At 43.0% G+C, this 23,750-nt stretch overlaps 1 protein-coding gene across 1 annotated transcript; it reads right to left on the bottom strand.

Annotated features, from left to right (window-relative positions):
- Window positions 1-3,033: 3,033 nt before the first annotated feature.
- EMC7 (ER membrane protein complex subunit 7) lies at window positions 3,034-20,663 on the bottom strand. The gene is made up of 5 exons (XM_036296361.1): window positions 20,364-20,663; window positions 15,753-15,872; window positions 9,567-9,705; window positions 7,160-7,240; window positions 3,034-3,526 (listed from the first exon to the last, which is right to left on the bottom strand). The coding sequence occupies exons 1-5, from the start codon at window positions 20,597-20,599 to the stop codon at window positions 3,374-3,376; spliced, it is 729 nt and encodes a 242-aa protein (XP_036152254.1). The 5' UTR covers window positions 20,600-20,663; the 3' UTR covers window positions 3,034-3,373.
- Window positions 20,664-23,750: the final 3,087 nt, after the last annotated feature.

Raw genomic sequence — 23,750 nt, 5'->3', positions numbered from 1 at the left:
TGTTGCATTCATTTCCCTTACGTGCAAGTGCACCATTTCTCTCCATTAATACTAGCAGCGGATATTTTAGCAGCCGATTGCCACGTCATTAGTCTTGCGCTGACTTGTTTGGTGTGCACAACAGGAAATATTTTGCTTTTGGAGAACGAGAAAAATAGGTTTATTTACATTACGCTTATTAATTTGTGCAGTTATTCAGTGTCTGGCAAGTTAATGTTCAAGAAAAAATATTAATTTTTATTAAAATGTTCTATTATTTCATGTTAATGATTACTCATTTATTTCAGCCCTTTGTATTCAACATGTCTCTATCGAAATAAACCTTATGTTTCTATGAAAATTGAAGCTTTTGTTTTTTTGTGGCCCACATAAACTTAAAGCTTGTTTATTTGGCCCGTGTTAGCCTTTGAGTTTGACATGCTTGAAGTAGGAGGTCACAATTGCATTCCCAGGCAGGACCCATGCCCGGGTTGCAGGATCGATCCCCAGTGGGGGCTGTGTAGGAGGCAGCTGATTGGTGATTCTCATCATTGATGTTTCTCTCTCTCTCCCTTTCCCTGTCTCTCTGAAATCAATAAAAATATATTTTTTAAAAACTTGGGTGCAGCCCTAACCAGTTTGGCTCAGTGGATAGAGCGTCAGCCTGCGGACTGAAGATCCAGGTTTGATTCCGGTCAAGGGCATGTACCTTGGTTGCTGGCACATCCCCAGTAGAGGGTGTGCAGGAGGTAGCTGATCGATGTTTCTCTCTCATCAATGTTCTAACTCTCTATCCTTCTCCCTTCCTCTCTGTCAAAAATCAGTAACATATATTTAAAAAAACAAAACAAAACTTGGATGCTATGAATACATCCTGGGCCATCAGGACTTCCTTGTAAGAATGGGCAGAAAAAAAAAAGTTGTTTTGCGCAAAGTCACTACCCAGGTTTAATTTAGTAGATTTAAAATATTTTAAAACATGAAGCTTACATTTCAAAGGAGATACTACATGTAAACTGAACCTAAGAAAGGCCCTAAACAACAGCAAAATAATATTCTGTCTCCAAATGGGGAACAGCAGAAAGAACTCAAGAAAGTAGGAAATGAGAAAGCGGCCCTAGCCCTAGCTGGTTTGGCTCAGTGGATAGCACATCGGCCTGCGGACTGAAGGGTTCAATTTTGGTCAAGGGCACATGCCCAGGTTGCAGGCTCGATCCCCAATAGGTGGCATGCAGGAGGCAGCCAATCAGTGATTCTCTCATCCAGTGATGTTTCTATTTCTCTCTCCCTCTCCCTTCCTCCCTGAAATCAATAAAACTACATTTTTTTAAAAATGAGAAAGCTGGCACTGATCACTGATCATATGATTCTTAAGGGTAGGAAATAATAGGTCTGGGTTACAAGTGGAATTTTAGATATGAGAAGGAACTTACAGATCGAATCCCAATCCTCAATTCACAGATGTGGAAACTTGAGGCCCACTTATTTACTCATTGAACAAATATTTATTATGTATCTACATGCTCAGTGTTGGAAATACAGTGAAGAAGACATGGTCCAAAGAGGGAAAGTGGCTTGCCCAAAGCCACAAAGCAAGTTCGCAGGTCAACAGGGGCTCTTCGCACTAAACCCTATTTTCTAATAATATACAATCATTTCTGTACCTGTAAGTACACTACGCATTTGATGAAGGTTCTATGCAAAGATAAGCTTTTCATATACAAGTGATATAATAACATTCCGCAACATAAGGGATATATATGTATGTACATACATATATATATATCTATATATATATAAAATTCAGATGGTGTTAGAATCTATGTAAAATAACCAAACATAGATTCTTCATGAACACTTGAAAATGGTAATTTCCTTGGAAGTGCTTTCTAATTTTTTTGTCATAAGTCATTAGGGATTTCATATACAAATTCTGACAATCTGATTTTTAAATTTTTTCAAGATGGATCTGGTCATATAATTACGACTCTTACTACTATATACTTTCTACTTTAAATTATAACTTTCACTTAACTAGTGTTCTGATATTTTATTTTCAATAAATTACCCTATTTAAAAGACCTAGTTCTCACATTAATCATTCATAAAACAACCAGTTTGGTTACTTTAGTGTTATAATACAAACAGAGATATGATTCCTCCTTTATATAATGTAAATATCCTGAATTGGGACTTATTTCTTTAAAAGAAAACCTACGTACCTCATTTCAAAATGAACAATGGCACCTATTACAAAAGGGAAAATGAACGTTTGGAACCAATCTTTTTTGTTGTTTTTTGCTGATTTAATAACCTGAAAAAAAGCAATAGGAGAGGTCTTTAACACAGGAGAGGACAGGAGCCCTCTACTAGAAGCAATATGATAGCCTCAGAGTTCCTCTTTAATTAAAACAACCCATAAGAAAAGGTGTGAAATTTTTGTAACTTATTTAAATAATAAGTTTTTGAGATACCCCTGATTGGAAAATAGTAATTTATATTCCAACAACTCTTGAGAATCAGAGATGGAGAGATAAGGGAATTGAAAAGCTACCTGTGCTATACCACCAATATTACATGAAGTTCTAAGGGTGGTTTTCTATCTTCAGACTCTAGAAGGCTCTCCTACTGCTGGGTTTCCTTCCCCTGGACATTCACTCCCTATTACTAGCTGTGCTTCTTCTCTTCGTGGTAAACTCTGTTGAGACAGGCATCTTGAATCAATCACAGCACAAAGCCGATACTCAATAATGAATACCATAGTTGGTAAGCAGAATTTAAAAATCGATAACATGTATTCTAATTCATATGTCCATACTCTGAAACGAACTATAATAATAAAATCTAAAAGTACATCAGGAACGCATGGTTTTACCTCAATCATCAGGGTATGCTAAATGGCAGGACAGAGCTGAGAATTTTGAAGCATCTGGCTAAAAGAACATGGTGTATGCTGTTCTAAAAATATCAACCACTTCTTTTTAAACAGGAAAGATCAACTTCAAGCCTCAGATAATGAAAGACAGAAGAAAACTTTCAGGAATAAAAGAAACATTAAGTGGAAAAAATGACAAGATAATTTTATCTCTGGGTTAAGACATTTTAATATACATAATGTATAGTACTTCATATAATTTATTAATGTCATTTACTATAGGGCACTGTAATTAATTCAGTGACATCAACATTGACCTCACACAAGGATAAAAGCTGGGTTTTCTTGTGTACCAAGTTCAAAACATGTACTGAAGAGTTATCACACACAACAGTTATAGGAGATCAACTTTAAGGATGACTCAAGTTTACAGTAGTTGCTTCACATGGTTTTCCCTCAAGACTTGAATGCCACCCAGTGTTGCCGTGTTTGTGCAAATGCCAGCTCTGGACTGCCCAACTACCTCCTTTTACCAGCCCCACTTTTGCCTGTTTTACTGCTGCTGCTGCTAGACTTGCCAGATGATTTTGAAGAGAAGAGTCTTGTCATGAACTCAGAAACATCAGGCAGTTCATGGTTGGAATTCAGCATATTCATCGACTGCTCCATCTCCTGCAGGAAGAGAAAGCATAATGGCATGAAAGACACAGGGATCCCTGGGGTCACTGAACAACTGACACTTCCATGAAGGAAGAAGGAGAGGAGTAGAACAAGTGAAAGGCACTGATTCTAAGCAATGATGCACTGTCATATCCAAAAGCACTTCAGAAACCATGTTTCGTGCCTCCTTTGTACCACTACTAGAGGCCCAATGCACGAAAATCCATGCAAAAGTAGGCCTTCCTTCCCCTCTGGATGCCGGCACCGGCTTCCATCAGGCACCTGGGACCCAGGCGGCTTCCCTCCAGCTGCTGGCAGTCACCTGGGACCCAGGCGACTTCGCTCCGGCACTGGCTTCGTCTGCAGTGACATTTGGTCTAATTAGCATGTTACCCTTTTATTATTATAGATGCATTTTGATCTTTAGTAAATGTCCAATAAATGCTTGCCTAGGGTCTGACTCAGCTTATCCTTCCTATATAATAAAAGGCTAATATGCAAATAGACCAAATGGCAGAACAACCAAACAACCGAACAACCAGTTGCTATGACGTGCGCAGACCACCAGGGGGCACGCACGGAACATGGCAGGCGTTGGCAGCAAGTGGCAGAGCAGGTAACATGGCGGGCATCAGCCGTGGCAGGATAGTTGAGCAGGTGAGCCGGGGTGCGAGACCAAGGTGGGGCACCGGTCACTGTCATTGGGGGCAAGCCTCCGGTGGTTACTGAAAATTCTTTGCTCCTGCACGCGGCGGTCCAACCCAGCGCTTGCACCCACTGCTGGCTCCTGGCACTGGTCCTGATCACTCGGCGCTGTGAGCGGGTGCAAGTGGCGGCTGCTGGCACCAGGCGCCAGTCCCAATCCCTTGGCGCCATCAGTGGGTGCAAGCAGCAGCTGCTGGCCCCAATTGCCCCTGAGGGCTTCTCCATCTCCCCCCTGCTCCTTAGGGGCAATAGGGGCAGCAGCCAGCGCTTGCACCTGCTAACAGAGTCAGCCCTAATCACTCCGCCCTATCAGTGGGTGTGAGCGGAGCTGGCACCATCAGCGCGTGGGAGTGGTGGTGGCAGGAACAGGGCTGCTGGCAGACAGGGGACTAGGGCCGCGGTGGGAGGGGCTGGGAGGAGGTGTAGAGGATGGGCCAAGATCTGCCCCTGTGCCCACCGCAGCCTCGCAGCCCACAGTTCCTTTCAAGGTGCACTAATTCGTGCACTGGGCCCCTAGTGTTTTTATAAAAGGCATTTCCTCTGATAATGGACATATGTAATCATATTCCTGCCACTTTATTTGTTTTCTGATTACAATGCTTTCTTATTGTTTTGACAAGTGTTTTTTAAACTCATGCTTTCTTTAGATACATATAACCAGAACATCAATCTTTAATTATCTATCAAGGTATCAGCATAATTTGGAAGAGAGCAGCAGTATTTCTAAGACTTGATTCCTAAGGCCCTTAGTAATACATTTATGCCATATGACCTGGGTGACCTCAACTATAACATCCAAAGCAAGCAACACAAATGCTACAAACAAGTTACTGGCAGGACAGGATAAGGGTCTGACACTTATTTTGAGGTTTGTCTTCCCCTTTATTAAGCCAAAACCCACAAAGTACTGTTCCACTTTCGCAATATCAATATAATGTCTACTTTATTTGAATTTTATGTGACATTCCAAAAGTGAACTTAATACTGTATTAGTTCAGACATGAAAAAAATAGCAAATATTATATTACCTATTACTTAAAATTTAATACCTTTTGGGTATTAGCTTGGACTTTCTCTCCAAAGGAAGAATTTATATACATAGGTTTTCAAGGAGAAAGTGCTTTTACAAATAAGGTCAGGAAAAGAAACATTATAATAAATCAAATATATTAATGTGTCCTAATAATCAAGAATTAAATGTATATGATAATAAGTCTTGAGTCCCTGCAAAAATATATCAACTCTTTTTTAAAAATATGTTTTTATTGATTTCAAAGAGGAAGGGAGTGGGAAAGAGATGAAACATTGATGATGAGAGAGAATCATTGATTGGCTGCCTCCTGCACGCCCCACATTGGGGATCAAGCCCACAATCTGGGCATGTGCCCTTGACCAGAACCGAACCTGGTACCCTTCAGTCCGCAGGCCAATGCTCTATCCACTGAACCAAACCAGCTAGGGCTCAACTCTATTTTTTAATCCATTCAATTCTGAAGCTCTTTTTGTTTTTATTCTGATGTTACGTTTATTAAAGCTGGGACAGTGAAACAAGGAATAGCTTAGGACAGAAGAAGCAACAGGAGAGCCTAGGCAGGGGTGCTTTGGCCCAATGAGAAGTCAGAAAAAAGGGGGCCTTGGAAACAGGTTCAGGGGATTAGCCCAGCATGAGCTGCCACTGACCATTGCTCCCCTGGTTGCAAGTCTCATGGGGACCCTTAGAGTCTAGAAGATGCATCCCTGAGAGAGAAGAGGGTAAAGGGAAAGGCACAGGCATGCTCCTGGGAGAGGGAGCACACCTGAAGCTCTTGAATAAACAACTTTTTATATTGCTCACCATGTGCAAAGTACTTTGCAAGTAAATGAATTTTTAATCCCATGTGACTTCTAATGCTGCCTCTGTTGATGCCACAGAGAGTTAACTGGCTTGATACAAGGATTATATAGGATGTACACTTTCTGGCCAACACTGAAGCAGAGATGCCAAAATTTAGCAATAAAATATTATAAAACATTATAAAGCTTTGTTTTTCCACGAAGCTTTTTCTGTCATTCCAGCTTGGAATAAAATGTCTCACCTTCTACAGAACTTATCTCAGCAAACATTTTTATTTATTTTATGTTTATCTTAGCAAGAAGAATTTTTTACAAATCCATTCTATTTCCTATACTACATTTAACTGGATTATGAACTTATTGATGACATAATAATTCATTTGCACATTCTCCAGTACCAAGAACCTAGAATTGATTAGTAAATGTTTTTCAGCAATGAATAAGATGTCACCATATTAATACATTAATTATAATGGGAAAACCTGGAACTAAGAAGATATTTATTGATTGTTTTAAGTGGAAGAATGGACAATGATTTTTAAAAAACTGGAGATTTTATATGGAAGCCAATATAAAAGAGACAAAGCTGTGGCACTAAACTTGAAGCATCCTACTTGGCAACTCCTCTCCCCAGTCCAGTTTTGTGATACAAGGTCTGAAAGCCACTTTTCTATTTTTCTCCCTTGGTCTACTCAAATTTCTTTCATGTGTCTGAACACATAAACTAAATGTGTATTCTAAAGAGTTTTGTAAAGTAAAAATAGAATATAGGAAGCTATCATTTTGTAAAATGTTTGGGTTAGGTGTACCAGGATTATAACATATTTCAACTCTATAACATGTGAGGCACAGAGTCTAATACTAAGTAGAATGTTTGAGCTATATGAAGAGACACCAGCCTTTATTAAGCATAAACAACTGAATTTATCTGGTGCAATGGTAATGACTATCTAAATGCCAGGAACATAATACTGTATTAGCACAACCTCTAGATGAATGTGGCTTGGGAATTAGGATAAAGCTGAAAGATCCAACCCATCCAGCCACAACAGATGGAGCAGGCATCAGAATATGGTTCAAAAAACCACAGCTAGGCAATCATCTTACCCGTCTCATGTCAGGATCACTTGTGTTGACCACTTTTGGCAGAAGTACAAATATCAACAATGGAAGAACCATCATCATAACCTGTGAGGGGAAAAAAATCAGAAAACATTTATTTCCACTTAACACTGGTTCTCAACCTTCCTAATGCCGCGACCCTTTAATACAGTTCCTCATGTTGTGGTGACCACCAACCATAAAATTACTTTCGTTGCTACTTCATAACTGTAACTTTGCTACTGTTATGAATCATAATGTAAATATCTGATATGCAGGATGTATTTTCATTGTTACAAATTGAACATAATTAAAGCATAGTGATTAATCACAAAAACAATATGTAATTATATATGTGTTTTCCGATGGTCTTAGGCGACCCCTGTGAAAGCGTTGTTCGACCCCCAAAGGGGTCCCAACCCACAGGGTGAGAACCGCTGACTTAACAGAACAAAATCTGCACCAAATCAATGATAAAATTAAAGATTTAAATGTTGTATCTATATATATAAAACCCTAATATGCAAACAGACCAAACAGCAGAACAAACGAACAACTGGTCACTATGACATGTGCTGACCACCAGGGGGCGCATGCAGGACATGGCGGGCATCGGCCATGGTGGAGCAGGTGAGAAGGAGTGCCAGACCATGGCGGAGCGCCAGTTGCTGTCACTGGGGCAAGCCTCTGGTGTTTACTGAAAATTCTTTGGTCCCGCGTGCTACGGTCCCACCAGATGCTCACATCTGCTGGTGGCGCCAGCCCCACTTGCACCTGCTATCGGTGCCGCTGCTCACATCTGGCGCCTGACACCAGCCCCGATCGCTCGGTGCCATCAGAAGTGAGAGCAGCGGCTGCCGGTCCCAATCACCCCTCAGGGCTTCTCCACCTTCCCCTGCTCCTGAGGGGCGATTGGGGCAGCAGCCACCGCTCACAACCACTGACAACGCTGGTGCCGTCAGCATATGGGAGTGGTGGCAGTGGTAGCGGGGCTGCCAGCAGACAGGAGACTGGGGGCCACGGTGGGAGGGGCCGGGCGGGGGGCGCGGAGGATGGGCCAAGACCCACCCCTGTGCTCACTGCAGCCTCACAGCCCACAGTTCGTTGCAAGGTGCACAAATTCATGCACTGGGCTCCTGGTATAGAATAAAACTGATAGCAACCAACTCAATTCTCCTGAACCAGTTCTGTTGATAGCAAGGTACTCTTCAATGTCTGACTGTTGCAGAATATAAAAGCTTTATTTATACATATGTGTTTGGATTTTATAGACACCTTACTTTGAGTTTGTGCCATCTACCATTTTGTAGTTTATAGCTTTAGTTAACACAAATAGTTTGCAAACAGAACTATCTGTTCACTCTCTTCAATCTGTAGTCAGGCACTGGGACTGGTGATTCTGATAGCCAGCTGGGCTGCTCTTTCCAGATGACTTTGTGGTTCTTGGAGAAAAAACTATAATGTACCTCTCATTAACGTACATCCTCTAGAGCAATATATTTCTAGGCAACTACTTTAGCAAATCAATTCAAAAGATGTCCTAGAAGCTTATAGCTTTGGATATGCTTCCATGAATCTCAGAAATCAGAATATAGCCCTGGCTGGATAGCTCAATTGGAGCATTGTCCCAATACACCAAGGTTGTGGGTTTGGTCCCCAGTCAGGGCACATACTAGAATCAACCAATGAAAACATCAATGAGTGGAAAAACAGATCAATGTCTGTCTCTCTCTCAAATCAACAAAAAAAAAAAAAAAAAGAAAAGAAAAAGAAAGAAAGAAACTGGAACATGTTTTTGTGATTAATCTCATTGCTGATTTCTCCTATCTACTCTATCCTTCTGTTTCTTTATCACTGATAGGAAATTCTAGGTACTAATTTATTCCTCTCTAGAGGATGTACAGCCCCAAACATTCCTATTTGTAATCTAAATAGCTATCAGCAAAGAACGATCAAAACTTAGACAATTCTAACAATAACTCAACTTTCAAAAGCAGCAAAAAAAGTCAATTTATCTCTAAAGAATGTACTCTATTAGTGTTTTTTTCTTAATTTTTTTTCTATTGATGTGAGCAAGAGAGGAAGAGGGAGGGAGGAAAGGGAGGGGGAGAGAAAGAGAGAGAGAGAGAGAGAGAGAGAGAGAGAGAGAAATACTGGTTACCTCCCACAAGCGCCCAGACAGGGGATTGAACCCACAACCTGAGTATGTGCCCTGACCGGGAATTTCAATGTCATATCTACCATGCAATTCTCATTATATATTCCCAAGACACTGTTTTCCTAAAATCCACTAATTACACTTTCATCCAACAATCTGATGTCAGCTTTCTATCTCACAGGGGTTAAAAGTTTTCAACTGCCTAGAAGCCAATTAGAGATTAGTAAAGATACTTTGTTATAACCTGATACATACCATTGGGTTCATCAGAAAGTCTGTCCAGCCCCATGATTCCCTTTTAATAAAGTAAGAAGGTGGGCCTGAAGATTTCATTTGAAGAGGATAGGGCAGTCTGACCACTTCTGATGTTTTAATATAATTCACATATCTTGCTCTGATAAAACATGAAAAAGAAATCAGTAATTCTACTAAAAACATTACTAGTTAAAAGAACTGCCTATAATATATAAGCAATGATTTATAATTACCTTTAGCTTTTCCCAAATACTTAGATATCTAAACTTTTGACTTGAAAGTCTGATCAAAGTAGCTTTACCTGTATGTCTAAAATATTTAGCAAAACGTAGAGAAAAAAACACAAGACTTGGAATCAAGCTACACATTTAAAAGAAATAGCTATACATATTTTATCCAGAATTCTAAGGTTTTACATTCTGCCAAATGTCAGAAGTGGAAGTCCCACATATACTTTAACGTAACTTACCAAGTATGCTTATAAAACATTGGTCAAGAATATTAGGATCTTTTTTAAAAAATATGTTTTTTATTGATTTTAGAGAGAAAAGGGTGAGGGAGAGGGAGAGAGGAGAAAGAGAGAGAAACACTGATTGGCTATTGAACCCCAAACCTGGGTATGTGCCCTGACCGGGAATTGAACCAGCAATCTTTTGGTGTATGGGACAATGCTCAACCAATTGAGCCACACTAGCCAGGGCAAGAATATTAGGATCTTATATGAATCCCACTTGATGAGGTCCTTGTTTTCTTTTTATCTATGCTTCAGGCATCCAATCATCAGGAATGGATCTGAGAGTATGAGTCCCACTGCTGCAACAAGACCTTCAATGCTAAAGCATGAAGTACTCTTTTTCCAAGGTAAAAAAGCAAATAAAACTTCCATATTTAGAAAAGTATTTCTATTTGCTTAGACTACAAATTGAAAATTCAAACAGAGTAAAAAGAATGAAAATAATTTAGTTTTTAACAGGCAAGTATCCCCTTTTAACAATTCTCATTCCCTCCAGTATTCAGTGTTTGCAATTTAAAAAGTTTTTTAAGGATGGAGGGGGGCAATGGGGCAACAGGAGGGACATCTCCACTCCCGTCCCCTCCCAAGGCCTTCATCCCACTGCTGTCTGTGTCCATGGGTTACGTATACATGCATATAGTTTCTTTGGTTGATCTCTTCTCTCCTCCTTCCACTCAGGGAGTCCTCAGTCTGTTGCATGCTTCCATGTCTCTGGATCTATTTTGTTTGTCAGTTTATTTTGTTCATTAGATTCCACATATAAGTGGGGGGAAAAAGTTTTCTAACCTGTATATAATATATACTGTAATCTACATATCCCCCCCCATCTCCAAGCTTGCAATTCAAAATGTATAAAAAGTCATGATAAGTCCTTTAAGATTTAAATTTACATACTAGAATTTTACCTGTACATTTAAAACAAGATCTTTATGTCCCTAAAAAGTATGAGAAAGTTGATACCTAACAAGGTTCATGTACTTTAAAGCAATCCATTTATCATTTATTTCATCAGGTTATTTATAAATATATTTGCAAGGTATTAGCTTCAATTCAAGCTTCACATTTGCTCTAAATAGCCAACAGCAAGAAATATGATTAGAATTTGGACAAAGTAGAATAATCTAAGATAAAAACTGAACTTCAAAAAGAGAAGAAAGTAATTTGTTTCTAAAGAATGTATTTTCAGCCCTAGCTAGTTTGGCTCAGTGGATAGAGCATTGGCCTGCAGACTAAAGGGTCCTGGGTTCGATTCCAGTCAAGGGCACATGCTGGGTTGCGGGCTTGGACCCCAGTGGGGGGTGTGCAGGAGGCAGACAATCAATGATTCATTCTCATCATTGGTGTTTCTCTCTCTCTCTCCCTTCCTCTCTGAAATCAATAAAAAAATATTTTTTTAAAAAAAGAATGTATTGGAGAGAACTAAGATGGCGGCATAGGTAAACACCGGGAAATTATCGCCTCACACAACAATTGAAAATTACCGCAAAGGACTGAGCAAACATCATCCAGAACAACAGGAAGGCTGGCTGAGTGTAAAGTCCACAACTAGAAGGAAAGAAAAGCACGCTGAGAGCCAGAGGCGCTGCGGAGGTGAAGTGCAGAGGTACGGCGGCGCGCGCGAGGAAAGGGGGTGGCACCTGAGGACGCGGCTGACTTTTTGAGTCACAAGCTCCTGACTGCTCTGAACTCCGGTTCCGGGAAGTCTCTGGGGACCCAGGACTCATACGGGGAGAGGCTGGTCTGTCCGGCAGCGAGCGAACTTGAGGGCGGCTTTCCCTCAGAGGTGCTTGCAGCCGTTACCGGAACACTGAGACGCGCGACTCCGGGCGGAGAATCGGCCATGGCCGCTTTCTCCGCCCTCTGACTCCCTGAGACCCCGCCCCACCCAGGCTGCGGCAGAGGCTTTTGCATGTGAATGTACCTAACTGCAGCCGAACCAGGCAGACCTGGAACTTCCAAGAGAAAGCCCAAGGCCCCGCAGCAGCTTGCATTGCTTCACAGCTGAGCCTCTTCGTGGCTCCTGCTGTGTGGCCTCAGGCAGAGGCTGAATTAGCACCTCCTTAGATCCAGGAGCCACTGTACCCAGTGGTCAGAGGGGGTCCATCCAGACTGCAACTCCTCAGATCCATAAGGGACGCACTCAGGGAGCAGACTCAGTGAGCACCAAAGCCCCACTGAAGCAAGTCTTGCCCCAGAAGGGTGTCTTCAGCACAGAAGTTCTCCCACTTTAGACACAGCTGATTCTCACAGCCAATTGGCCTGGAGGTCAATTCCTCCCAGTGATTCTACAACAACCAAGGCACCAAGAGTGCACCAAGAGTGTCCACCCCAGGTAACTGGGGAGGCTGAGCTACTGGGCCCTACAGGACACCTGGCGCACAGGGCCACTCTATCAACACAGGGAAGCTGCCAAAATGCGGAGACAAAGAAACAGGTCACAAATGGCAGAAATGGAGGAAAGCAAACGATTGGATATAGAGTTTAAGGCCACGGTTATAAGGTTTTTCAAGAATTTTATGGAAACCGCCGATAAATTTAATGAATCCCTCAATAAGTATAGGGAGACCATGGAGGACATGAAAAAGGACCAACTAGAAATTAAGCATACACTGACTGAAATAAAGAATAATTTACAGAGATCCAGCAGCAGAAAAGAGGATCCCAAGAATCAAGTCAAAGATTTGAAATACAAAGAAACAAAAAATACCCAACCGAAAAAGAAAAAAGAAAAGAGATTCCAAAAATATGAAGATAGTGTAAGGAACCTCTGGGACAACTTCAAGCGTACCAACATCAGAATTATAGGGGTACCAGAAGGAGAGAGAGGGCAAGATATTGAAAACCTTTTTGAAGAAATAATGACAGAAAACTTCCCCTACCTGGTGAAAGAAATGGACTTACAAGTCCAGGAAGCGCAGAGAACCCCAAACAAAAGGAATCCAAGGAGGACCACACCAAGACACATCATAATTAAAATGCCAAGAGCAAAAGATAAAGAGAGAATCCTAAAAGCAGCAAGAGAAAGACAGTCAGTTACCTACAAGGGAGTACCCATACGACTGTCAGCTGATTTCTCAACAGAAACCATGCAGGCCAGAAGAGACTGGCAAGAAATATTCAAAGTGATGAATAGCAAGAACCTGCAACCAAGATTACTTTATCCAGCAAAGCTATCATTCAGAATAGAAGGTCAGATAAAGAGCTTCACGGATAAGAAAAAGCTAAAGGAGTTCATCACCACCAAACCAGCATTATATGAAATGCTGAAAGGTATTCTTTAAGAAGAGGAAGAAGAAAAAGGAACTCTTACCATTTGCCACAGCATGGATGGAACTTGAGAGCGGATAAATACCACATGATCTCACTCATTTGTGGAATATAATGAACAACATAAGCTGATGAACAAGGACTGATCCAGAGACGGAGAGGCATTGATTGGACTGTTGGGACTTGGAGGGAAGGTAGGGGAGGGTGGGGGTAAGGGGGAAAGATCAACCAAAGGACTTATATGCAAGCATATAGGCCTAATCAATGGACATGGACAACGGGGAGGTGAGGGCATGAGCGGGGGTGGGGGGGGTGGGGGGTAGAGGGTAACGTGGGGACAAGGACACATATGTAATATCTTAATCAATAAAAAATATATATATAAAAAAAAAGAATGTATTTTTAGTGACATCTTGATATTGGTTTCGTGATAATATTAAGAACTTAAAATACTGCAGAATAACTGTCCCTGTTCACTATACATGCTAAAAGAGAGAAATAAAATCCTACATGTCTACCAGTAGGAGCTGGTTATGAAAATGATAGCAAGTGGACTCATGGTCTAATACGCAGCTGATATAAAGGATAAGAGAGCTCTGTGTGTTACTCTATTTGAATTATAGCATATTTACATATCATACTTTAAAAACTTTCAATTAAAAGAAAGCAAAAAAAGAAGAAAAACATTTTAAAAGTAAACACTATCCCAACTGTAAATATTATGGTACTAAGTGAACATACCTCTATGTCATCTCAATTTGGGATAGCTACAAATCAACCCGGATAGGCTTGGCACATACTGAAAAGGTCAGCACGAAAATGTAGCTCCTCTAACCCCCAAATTATTTTTGCCATTGCATGACTCGTGCTTTATTACAGCAACATGCAATACTTTTGTGGTAACTCAAACAAAGAAGAGAGATTACTATTTAAAACTGCCTCATATTTGTTAATTATACCTCAATAAAGCTAGAAAAAAAGTAAATATATAAAACTGCTTCATATACTTCCTGGTGAAATTAGACAAAAAGAATACAATAATAAAACAAATAAACATATTGGAGGTTATAACAGAAGGCTGAATGTGAACATTGTGGATATCTACACAACTGATTTATTTGTGGTATTCCATATTCACAGCCTGAATTAATCCAACATTCTTTTCACCTCAAATTCTGAAATTTTTCCTAGTTTGCCAGCCTCTAATGCTGTGCTTTTCTTTTTCTTCTCATGATTTCACTTCAAAATAAACTCTACAATGTAATCTATTATTTTCCCAAGAAAATACTAAATTTCCATTGCACATTAAATATTCCAAAAAAGAAAACAGAAATGTCTAGGTCAGTGATGGCGAACCTATGACACGCGTGTCAGAGGTGACACACGAACTCATTTTTTTGCTTGATTTTCCTTTGTTAAATGGCATTTAAATATATAAAATAAATATAAAAAATATAAGTCTTTGTTTCACTATGGTTGCAAATATCAAAAAATTTCTATATGTGACACGGCACCAGAGTTAAGTTAGGGTTTTTCAAAATGCTGACACGCCGAGCTCAAAAGGTTCGCCATCACTGGTCTAGGTCAACACACTATCAAATAGGTACTAAGATATTATCAAAATATTTCAATGGCCCTGGCCAGTTTGGCTCAGTGGATAGAGCATCAGCCGAGGGACTGAAGGGTCCTGAGTTCGATTCTGGTAAAGGGCACATGCCCAAGGGGCTCGATCCCCAGTGGGGGGCATGTGGGAGGCAGCCAATCAATGATTCTCTCTCATCATTGATGTTTCTATCCCTCTCCCTTCCTCTCTGAAATAAATAAAAAAATAATAATAATAATAAATATTGCCGAAACCGGTTTGGCTCAGTGGATAGAGCGTCGGCCTGCGGACTGAAAGGTCCCAGGTTCAATTCCGGTCAAGGGCATGTGCCTGGGTTGCGGGCATATCCCCAGTGGGAGATGTGCAGGAGGCGGCTGATCGATGTTTCTCTCTCATCGATGTTTCTAACTCTCTATCTCTCTCCCTTCCTCTCTGTAAAAAATCAATAAAATACATTTTTAAAATAATAATAATAATAATAATAATAATAAATAAAAGATTTACTCTCTCAAAAAAATCCCAATTAAAAAACAGGTGATTAATAATATTTCCAACTTAGAAAAATTAAATTATCTCCAACTTTAATCACGTTTCATTTACAACTTTCACAGTGCTTTTGTTTTATAGTAATCTTATCTCTTCTCTATATAACCACATTAGGACATTTAAAATAACTTTTAAACCAGAGCAGAAGGAAGTTCAACTTTACAATATTATCAATCCTCAGATCAAAACAATGTAAGGATGTTTTAAGTAACCCTGTAGCCCACACTTTGGTAGAAATTAAATCAGCTGCTCTCACCTCATTTTTCCTTTTGAAGTAATATCCACTCGAATGGGATCAAACCTGTAAGCAGGAGATATAACTTCCACTACATAAGATCCAGAGGGTATATCATGAACCACAAAACTCCCATCTGTCCTGGAAGAATGAAAATCATATTTAGTCATTTCTGATCAGCAGCTTATTCTTTTCTAATGTTTTAGATCATCTTGTTAACCTGCAAATCAACTCCCCCAAGAATGACATTCAGAACTAATTAGAAAAAAAATACTCCCAAATTAGCAAAAGTTGCCCCAGGCTTCAGCTTCCATAATTACACTGAATGGGTTCTGAAAATACCCAGACACTCCACAGTACAGAGAACCCTGACACAGAAAGTACTTACACTCCCTCTGTGGGACAGAGATAACAGGCACAGAAGCACAGTTCCTGTTCTGAAGCCATGTCTTCATTCAAGGGAAACTATCAATATACATTACTAGAGGCCTGTGCACCAGTGGGGTCTCTCAGCGTGGCCTGCAGGGATCGGGCCAAAACCGGCAGTCCAACATACCCCAAAGGATTTAGTAGGTTCGCTGCGCTCCGAGCGCCCATCCTAGGGCAATACCGGCATGCCCCTGACCAAGAAGCGGCTGTGGGCTTGTGCCCAGTCAGTCCTGATGCCAGTCCGATGCCAGTCTGATCCCAGTCTGGTCTGGATGGGGGAGGGGTGTGCAGGCAGAGTGTCTGCGGGAGAGGCTCACAACGCCCCAGCTGCACTCGCCCACTCACCCGCCCACTCACCCGTGAGCCCAGCATCTAGCACCTGTCTGTCAGTTGAGTGGTGCTCCCACTGTGGGTGCACACTGACCACCAGGGGGCAGCTCCTGTGTTGAGCATCTGCCCCGTGGTGGTCAAGTGCGCATCATAGTGATTAAGTCAAAAGGTCACTTAGGCTTTTATATATATTTATTACTACAATATTAGTAGTTCCAATCCTCTCCAACAAATTCTTAATTAAAATGGCTTTTTTTTTTTCTAATTTTAATTTGCACTCTGTTGTTCTCCTTTCTTTTTTTGTAGTTAAAACCATCCACCTTGGACTGAAGGGTTGAGGGTTCTATTCCAGTCAAGGGCACGTATACCTCAGTTGCAGGTTCAATCCCCACCCTGGTCAGGGCATATGTTGGAGGCAACCAATCAATGTTTCTCTCTCATGTCAATGTTTCTCTCTGTCTCTCCCTCTCCCTTCTACTCTCTCTAAAAAAAAACAAAAAACAAAAACAAAAACAAAAAACAAAAAAAACATGGAAAAGCTATCCTCTGGTAAGGATTAACAAACAACAATAACAAAAAATACCATCTATCTTTTCCTAACTAATTTCTTCTAAACTTTCTGGGTTTAGAAAACCACCCTATTAAGGGCTAATTTCATGGTCACAGATCAAAATTAATTTGTTTTGATAATGAGAAACTGCATTCTGAGGAAAAAGAATTTGAAATAACAAATACAAAAAAGCATTTATTTATTTGTTTGTTCGTTTGTTTACTTACTAAAGGCGGGGGGGAGGGGGAAGTCCCTCAGCCCGGCCTGCACCCTCTTGCAATCCGGGACCCCTTGGGGGATGTCCGACTGCCAGTTTAGGCCCCATTCCACTGCGGGATCGCCTAAACCGGCAGTCAGACATCCCTCTCACAATCCAGGACTGCTAGCTCCTAACCCAGGGGTGGGCAAACTTTTTGACTCTAGGGCCACAATGGGTTCTTAAACTGGACCGGAGGGCCGGAACAAAAGCATGGATGGAGTGTTTGTGTGAACTAATATATGTTAACACTGCTGCTGGTGAAGGAGCGGAGGGGAGAGCAAGAGAACCCTCCACTCTTTCGGCTATGCGGGCCGGATAGAACAGCTGAACGGGCCGGATCCGGCCCGCGGGCCGTAGTTTGCCACTCGCCTGCCTGCTTCATGGCCCCTAACCGCTCACCTGCCTGCCTCATCACCCCTAACCACTCGCCTGCCTGCTTCATGGCCCCTAACTGCTCACCTGCCTGCCTCATCACCCCTAACCACTCGCCTGCCTGCTTCATGGCCCCTAACCACTCACCTGCCTGCCTCATCACCCCTAACCACTCTGCCTGCCTGCCTGATCACCCCTAACTGCTCACCTGACTGCCTGATTGCCCCTAACCGCTTCTGCCTCACTCCCAGCGGTGGCTTCGTGCAGATGGACGTCCAGAATGACGTCCGGAAGGTCGTTCAGCTATCCAGTCTAATTAGCATATTACGCTTTTATTATTATAGCTTTGTTTTGTTAATCCTCACCTTAGGATTATTTTTCCATTTATTCTTTTTAGAGAGAGTGGAAGGGAGTGGGAGAGGAAGGAGGGAGGGAGAAAGGGAGGGAAGGAATGGGAAGGAGGAAGAGAGACACAAATAGATGTGAAAGAGACACACTGGTTGCCTCCTACAGTCACCCCAACCAGGGCCTGGTATTGAACCTGCAACCCAGGTACATGTCCTTGACCATGAATCAAACCCAAGACCCTCCAGTGCACAGGCCAATGCTCTAATCATTTAGCAACACCGGCCAGGGCCATAAAAACATTTTTAAGATAAGTAGGAAAATATAAAAATGGACTGGGTATTATTAGATGAAGTTATGGTATTAATAATTTTGTTGAATCAATAATGATATTGTGTTATTTTTTTAAGACTTTATCTTCTAGAGATACAAAATAATGTTTTTATAAGTGAAATCATATCATCTTTAGGATATTTAAATAGTCTAGAAAAAAACAAATGAAGTATAGAAGACACATTAAACAAACAGTAGATTGTGATAGGTACCTAAGGATTCACTAAGCCATTCTGTTTATTTTAGTTCATGTCTGTAATTGTCCATAATAAAAAGTTAATGAAAGTACAGTACATAATCTTCCTGTCAAAAATTGAAAACTACCGTGCTAGCCAGTTTGGTTCAGTGGATGTATATAAATTATGGTTTATATCCATAGTGATAAAAGCGAGAAGTGGCATGGGAAATCCTCAAGCCAAACTCCTTTCATCTCTACTAATCAAGTCCCAAATAACCTCCAACAAGCATAAAGAGAAATCAAAACTGCATGCTGCTTATGCATAACAGGTACAAGACAAATTACCTATCCCTCTTCCAACAAGTTTGCCAGGACAAACTCCTTATATTAATGCTTAATCAAACTTTCTACACACAGATGTAAAAACATAAAATGGTATCAGGCGCTGCTCACAAAATATTAAGCAAAAAAAAGCAGGTGACAAAGTGTGTATGTTGTGTTTTACTATTAAAAATATAGGACATATGATTCCAAAAAGGCTGGAAAAGACACAATGAAATATTAAGGTTTATCTCTATTATTGATATTTTCTTCCATATATGTTACTTAGATGTTATTTTAAAATGGAAATAATAAATGCTTTGAAAAATAATTGTATACAGCATCAATGAGAGGCCAAGTGGCCAAGTAAGGCTAATTTTCCAAAGCTTAATGAAAACCTTATCATTAAAACATTATTTAGGGGAAACCTAAAGAACACCCTGAAGTCAGATCTTTAATGACAAATAGCATTAAAGTAATGGTTGTAAGCTTCTTGTCATTATTTATTAATCTAAGGTTGAAAGTCTCATTCAAAGACATCTGAATGATCTGAATATTTTGCAAATCAAATTCAGAATTCAATGTCCACATTTAACTGGTCTGGTTTTCAGCTAGTGCTTGGTGGTGCACAAACCCACCAGATAAACACTTCCTTTCCTAGATACTTCCTTTCAGTAAGCCGTTTCCCTTTCCAAGCAGCGACTGAAAAATTTAAAACATCACACTTGTTGTCCTGACATCCGCAAAGCAGGCTGCCGCAAAACGAGAGTGCTAACAAATTCGACACGCCTTCTAAGATAGGTTGAAAGCCCATTTCTGCTAACAGCTAGAGAGGACAGAAGCGTGTAAGCAACACGGAGAAACCCTAGTCTGACATAAATGCCAAGTTGCGATGTTGCAAATCCCTCGATGAATTCAAGTGTAAAAAAGAACAACCACCCCACCTCCAGGCGAAAAAGGTGCTTTCATTAGGGACTTCGGGGCCTATTAATTTTAGAAGCAGCATCAGCCTCCCAATCGATGTCATCACTAGAAGCCCGCTGGGCTTTCATAATTCCCACTTGCTTAGCATCTTTCTACACAACATCAAGCTACAAAAAGACTGAAATGAATGCAAAAAAAAAAAAAAAAAAAAAAAAGGCCAGATTCCAGGGAAGCCCGATGAGATTCAAAGGAAAGAGTTCAGCAAGCGGCAAATAATGGTCCCTCTGTCCCCAGGGCGCTGGAGTGGTGGTCCCCAGACGGGGCCAAATGGAGATGAAGATACCCGGTCCCCCCAACCCCCAGCCGGCTCCGGCCCTCGGGCCGGCACCTGCCGGCCGCCGCGTTTCTAAGCCGCGGGGACTAGGAGGGGAAGCGTCCGCCTCCTCCCGAGGTCCCCGGGCACAGACCGCTGGGGCGCCCGCCCCTTCACCCTCCGACAGCGACGCCGCCAGGGCCTGACACTTCGCTCTCCCGGGGGGATCCCCCCTCCGGCTTCCATCCCAGCGCCCCCAGCGCCCTCGGGACGCTCACTTAAGGAAGCCAACGTGCTCCTCTCCGTCCACCAGCACTCGGGCCGCCGAGATCCAGTCCTGAGGCTTCACTCCGGGGACAACCGCGCGCCCCTCAATCTTGAAGCGATCTCCTAGGCCGACCCCAAGCCCCGCCGACCCCTCGGCGGAAGCGCCGGGCGCCTCCGAGCTGCGGGTCCTCCCTGACAGCTGCAGCAGCAGCAGGGCGCAGAGCAAGCCCCACCGGGTGGCCGCCATGACAGCAGCTCTCCGTGGTCCGACCCGCGGCCCCGGAAGCCCTCCCCGTCTCCCAGGCACCGCGCCGCCGGCTGCGTCATCACTGCGCGCCCGGCCTCGGCGCGAGTTGCGGGCTCAATCCCGGAAGCTTTGGCCAATCGACTTGCGAAGCGGAGAGGAGGCGGCCGTACCCGCGCTCGTGATTGGCCGGCGGGCTGAGGAACTTGTCAAAGGAAAAGACCGCCCGCTCCGGGACAGTAGTGCAATGTATGTTGCTGTGGCAACCACCGAGGTTTGGGACCACAGGGGAGTAACGGAGGGTAAGACGCAGAGGGCCGGGCATCTGCAGTAGTGTCTGCAAATGAGGCGAAGGCTTCGGGAGACATAGATCCAGAAAAAAACGTTTAGTAAAAGAACTTCTGAGCAGCGGTTCTCAACATGTGGGTCGCGACCCCTTTGGGGCTCGAACGACCCTTTCACAGGGGTCGCCTAACATCATCGGAAAACACATATATAATTACATATTGTTTTTGTGATTAATCATTATGCTTTATTATGTTCAATTTGTAACCATGAAATTGGGGGTCACCACAACATGAGGAACTGTATTAAAGGGTCACAGCATTAGGAAGGTTGAGAACCACTGTTCTAGAGATTCCCCAAGACCTATGAGATGAAAAGGCCCCCGTTTGTGTGCTCAAGAGAGAGAATGTCTCTACAGAGTAAACAGCTGGAAAAATACGTAAACTGTTTACCAAGGGTTGCCTCTTGGTGAAAGGGAAAGAGTTGGGAGACATGGATCTGACACTACACCATTCGTCCTATCGTGAATGCTTTTTGGTGAGCATAACAACATTGTGGGGAGGGGGTAAACCTGCCAATGTTGATCTTGGGGCTAAGCCGGAGATTTCAGAGATCAGCAAGCCTTCTATTTTCTTTTCTTTTTTATTGAATGTATTGGGGTGACACTGGTTAACAAAAGTATACAGTTTTCCAATGCACAATTCCACAACACATCATCTGTGTGTACACCGTATTGTGTGTTCACCACCCCAAGTCAAGTCTCCATCACCATTTATCCCCCCTCTGCTCTCCTCCACCTGCCCCATCCTCTCTCATTTTCTTGATAAAAAGGAAAATGATTTGCCCAAGGTTTCTGTTGTCCTTAAACTTTGCCCTCTCTAGTATCACAAATCCCTAATCAAGATTAACAAGGAAAATGCATGTTTTGCTCTGTGCACTCTTAGAGTTAGCTCACATGGGAGAAAAGCAAAAAAAAACTGGAAGAGGGGGGAGAGAGAGAGGTAGAGAGAGAGAGAGAGAGAGAGACTCTGAATTCTGAGCTCCTGGCCCAGAAGGTGTGTGTTGGGGGAGGGGGGCAATGAGGGAGGGAAGAAAGATTGATACTCTAATTGTCTTGAAAATCAGCAACTGCCTCTTAGGAGTACATTCCCTCAGTCTTTTGAAGATAGCCATTTTTTTCACATTTGGTCTTTGGAAGGAGCAAGTCTGCTATAAAAATATTATCGTGTGCTATAACCTTTCCCACCACCAGCAAGCATCAAAACGATGCTAAAGTATGAAATAACTTTTCACTTTTCTGAAATGATACAACATTTATAAATATGCTGAGATAAAAATAGCCTCCTCCCCAAATGTTCTGATTTTCTTTCACATATTTTTGGTGACCTTGCTTTGCTGGTATCTTAGACCCCTGTTTAGTCTGACTAATAATCAATGCTGGTCTCAATACCCCAAGTAGGATCTGAGAAGTTTACTTTCTATGTGGGGCAAGAGTGGATAAAGACCAGCAGCAAACAGCAACTGAGCTCTCTATATCCCCATTTCTTCCTTTCTATTTTTTCCCCTACCTTATTCTCACTCTTTTACCAGAGTACCCAATGTGTTGAACCCCTAAAACTTATACCTCCACAGCCATTAGACGGAGGAGAGAAGCCTAAGCAATGTTTTCAGGGAGCGTGAACTTTTATCTGTTTTTTGGAATATCCAGGAATTGCATAGATATTCAATGAAAAATTATACAAGAACTAGAGGCCTGGTGCACAAAATTTGTGCACTAGGGCGGGGGTGGGATGTCTCTCAGTCCGGCCTGCACCCTCTCATAGTCCAGGACCCCTCGGGGGATGTCCGATTGACAGGGAGCCGGCCTAAGCCAGGAGTCAGACATCCTTAGCGCTGCCACGGAGGCGGAAGAGGCTCTCGCCACCGCTGCTGCACTCACCAGCTGTGAGCCCAGCTTGGCTTCTGGCTGAGCAGCTCTCCCCCTGTGGGAGCACACTGGCCACTAGGGGGCGGTTCCTGCATTGAGCGTCTGCCCCCTGGTGGTCAGTGCACGTCATAGCAAGTGGTGAGTAGCCTTAGCATATCATTAGCATATTACGTTTTGATTGGTTGAACTGCCAACTGGACACTTAGCATATTAGGCTTTTATTATATAAGACTAGAGGCCTGGTGCACAAAAATTTGTGCACTCGGGGGGGGGAAGGGGGGTACCCCAGCCTGGCCTGTGCCCTCTCGCAGTCTGGGACCCCTCGGGAGATAACGACCTGCTGGCTTAGGCCTGCTCCCGGGTGGCAGAGGGCAGGCCCAATCCCTAGGTGCAGCCCCTGGTAGGGCTCAGAGCAGGGCCGATTGGGGAGTTGGGTCACCGCCCCCTGTCATGCACAGAGCAGGGCGGATTGGGAGGTTGTGATGCCACCCTCAGTCACGCTCAGGGTAGGGCCGATTGGGGGGTTGGGGCACCACCCCCTGTCACACTCAAGGCAGGGTCGATAGGGAGGTTGTGGCGCCACCCCCTGTCATGCACAGAGCAGGGCCGATCAGGGGGTTGGGGCGCAGCCTCCTGTCACGCACAGAGCAGGGTGGATCAGGGGGTTGGGGAGCTCCCCCCTGTCATGCACAGAGCAGGGCCCATCAGGGGGTTGAGGAGCTCCCCCCTGTCACTCACAGAGTAGGGGCGATAGGGGAGTTGGGGCACCGCCCCGTCACACACAGAGCAGGGCCCATCAGGGGGTTGGGGCGCCGCCACTGTCACACTCAAGGCAGGGCCGATGGGGAGGTTATAGCTCTACCCCGTCACACACAGAGCAGGGCCCATGGGGGTGGGGGGGGGTGTTGGGGTGCCGCACCCTGTTACACACAGAGCCGCAGG

Source organism: Myotis myotis, unplaced genomic scaffold, assembly GCF_014108235.1.
Source record: "Myotis myotis isolate mMyoMyo1 unplaced genomic scaffold, mMyoMyo1.p scaffold_m19_p_1, whole genome shotgun sequence".
NCBI lineage: Eukaryota > Metazoa > Chordata > Mammalia > Chiroptera > Vespertilionidae > Myotis > Myotis myotis.
The sequence above is the reverse complement of the archived record's forward strand: the minus strand, read 5'-3'. Positions and strand labels throughout refer to the sequence as shown.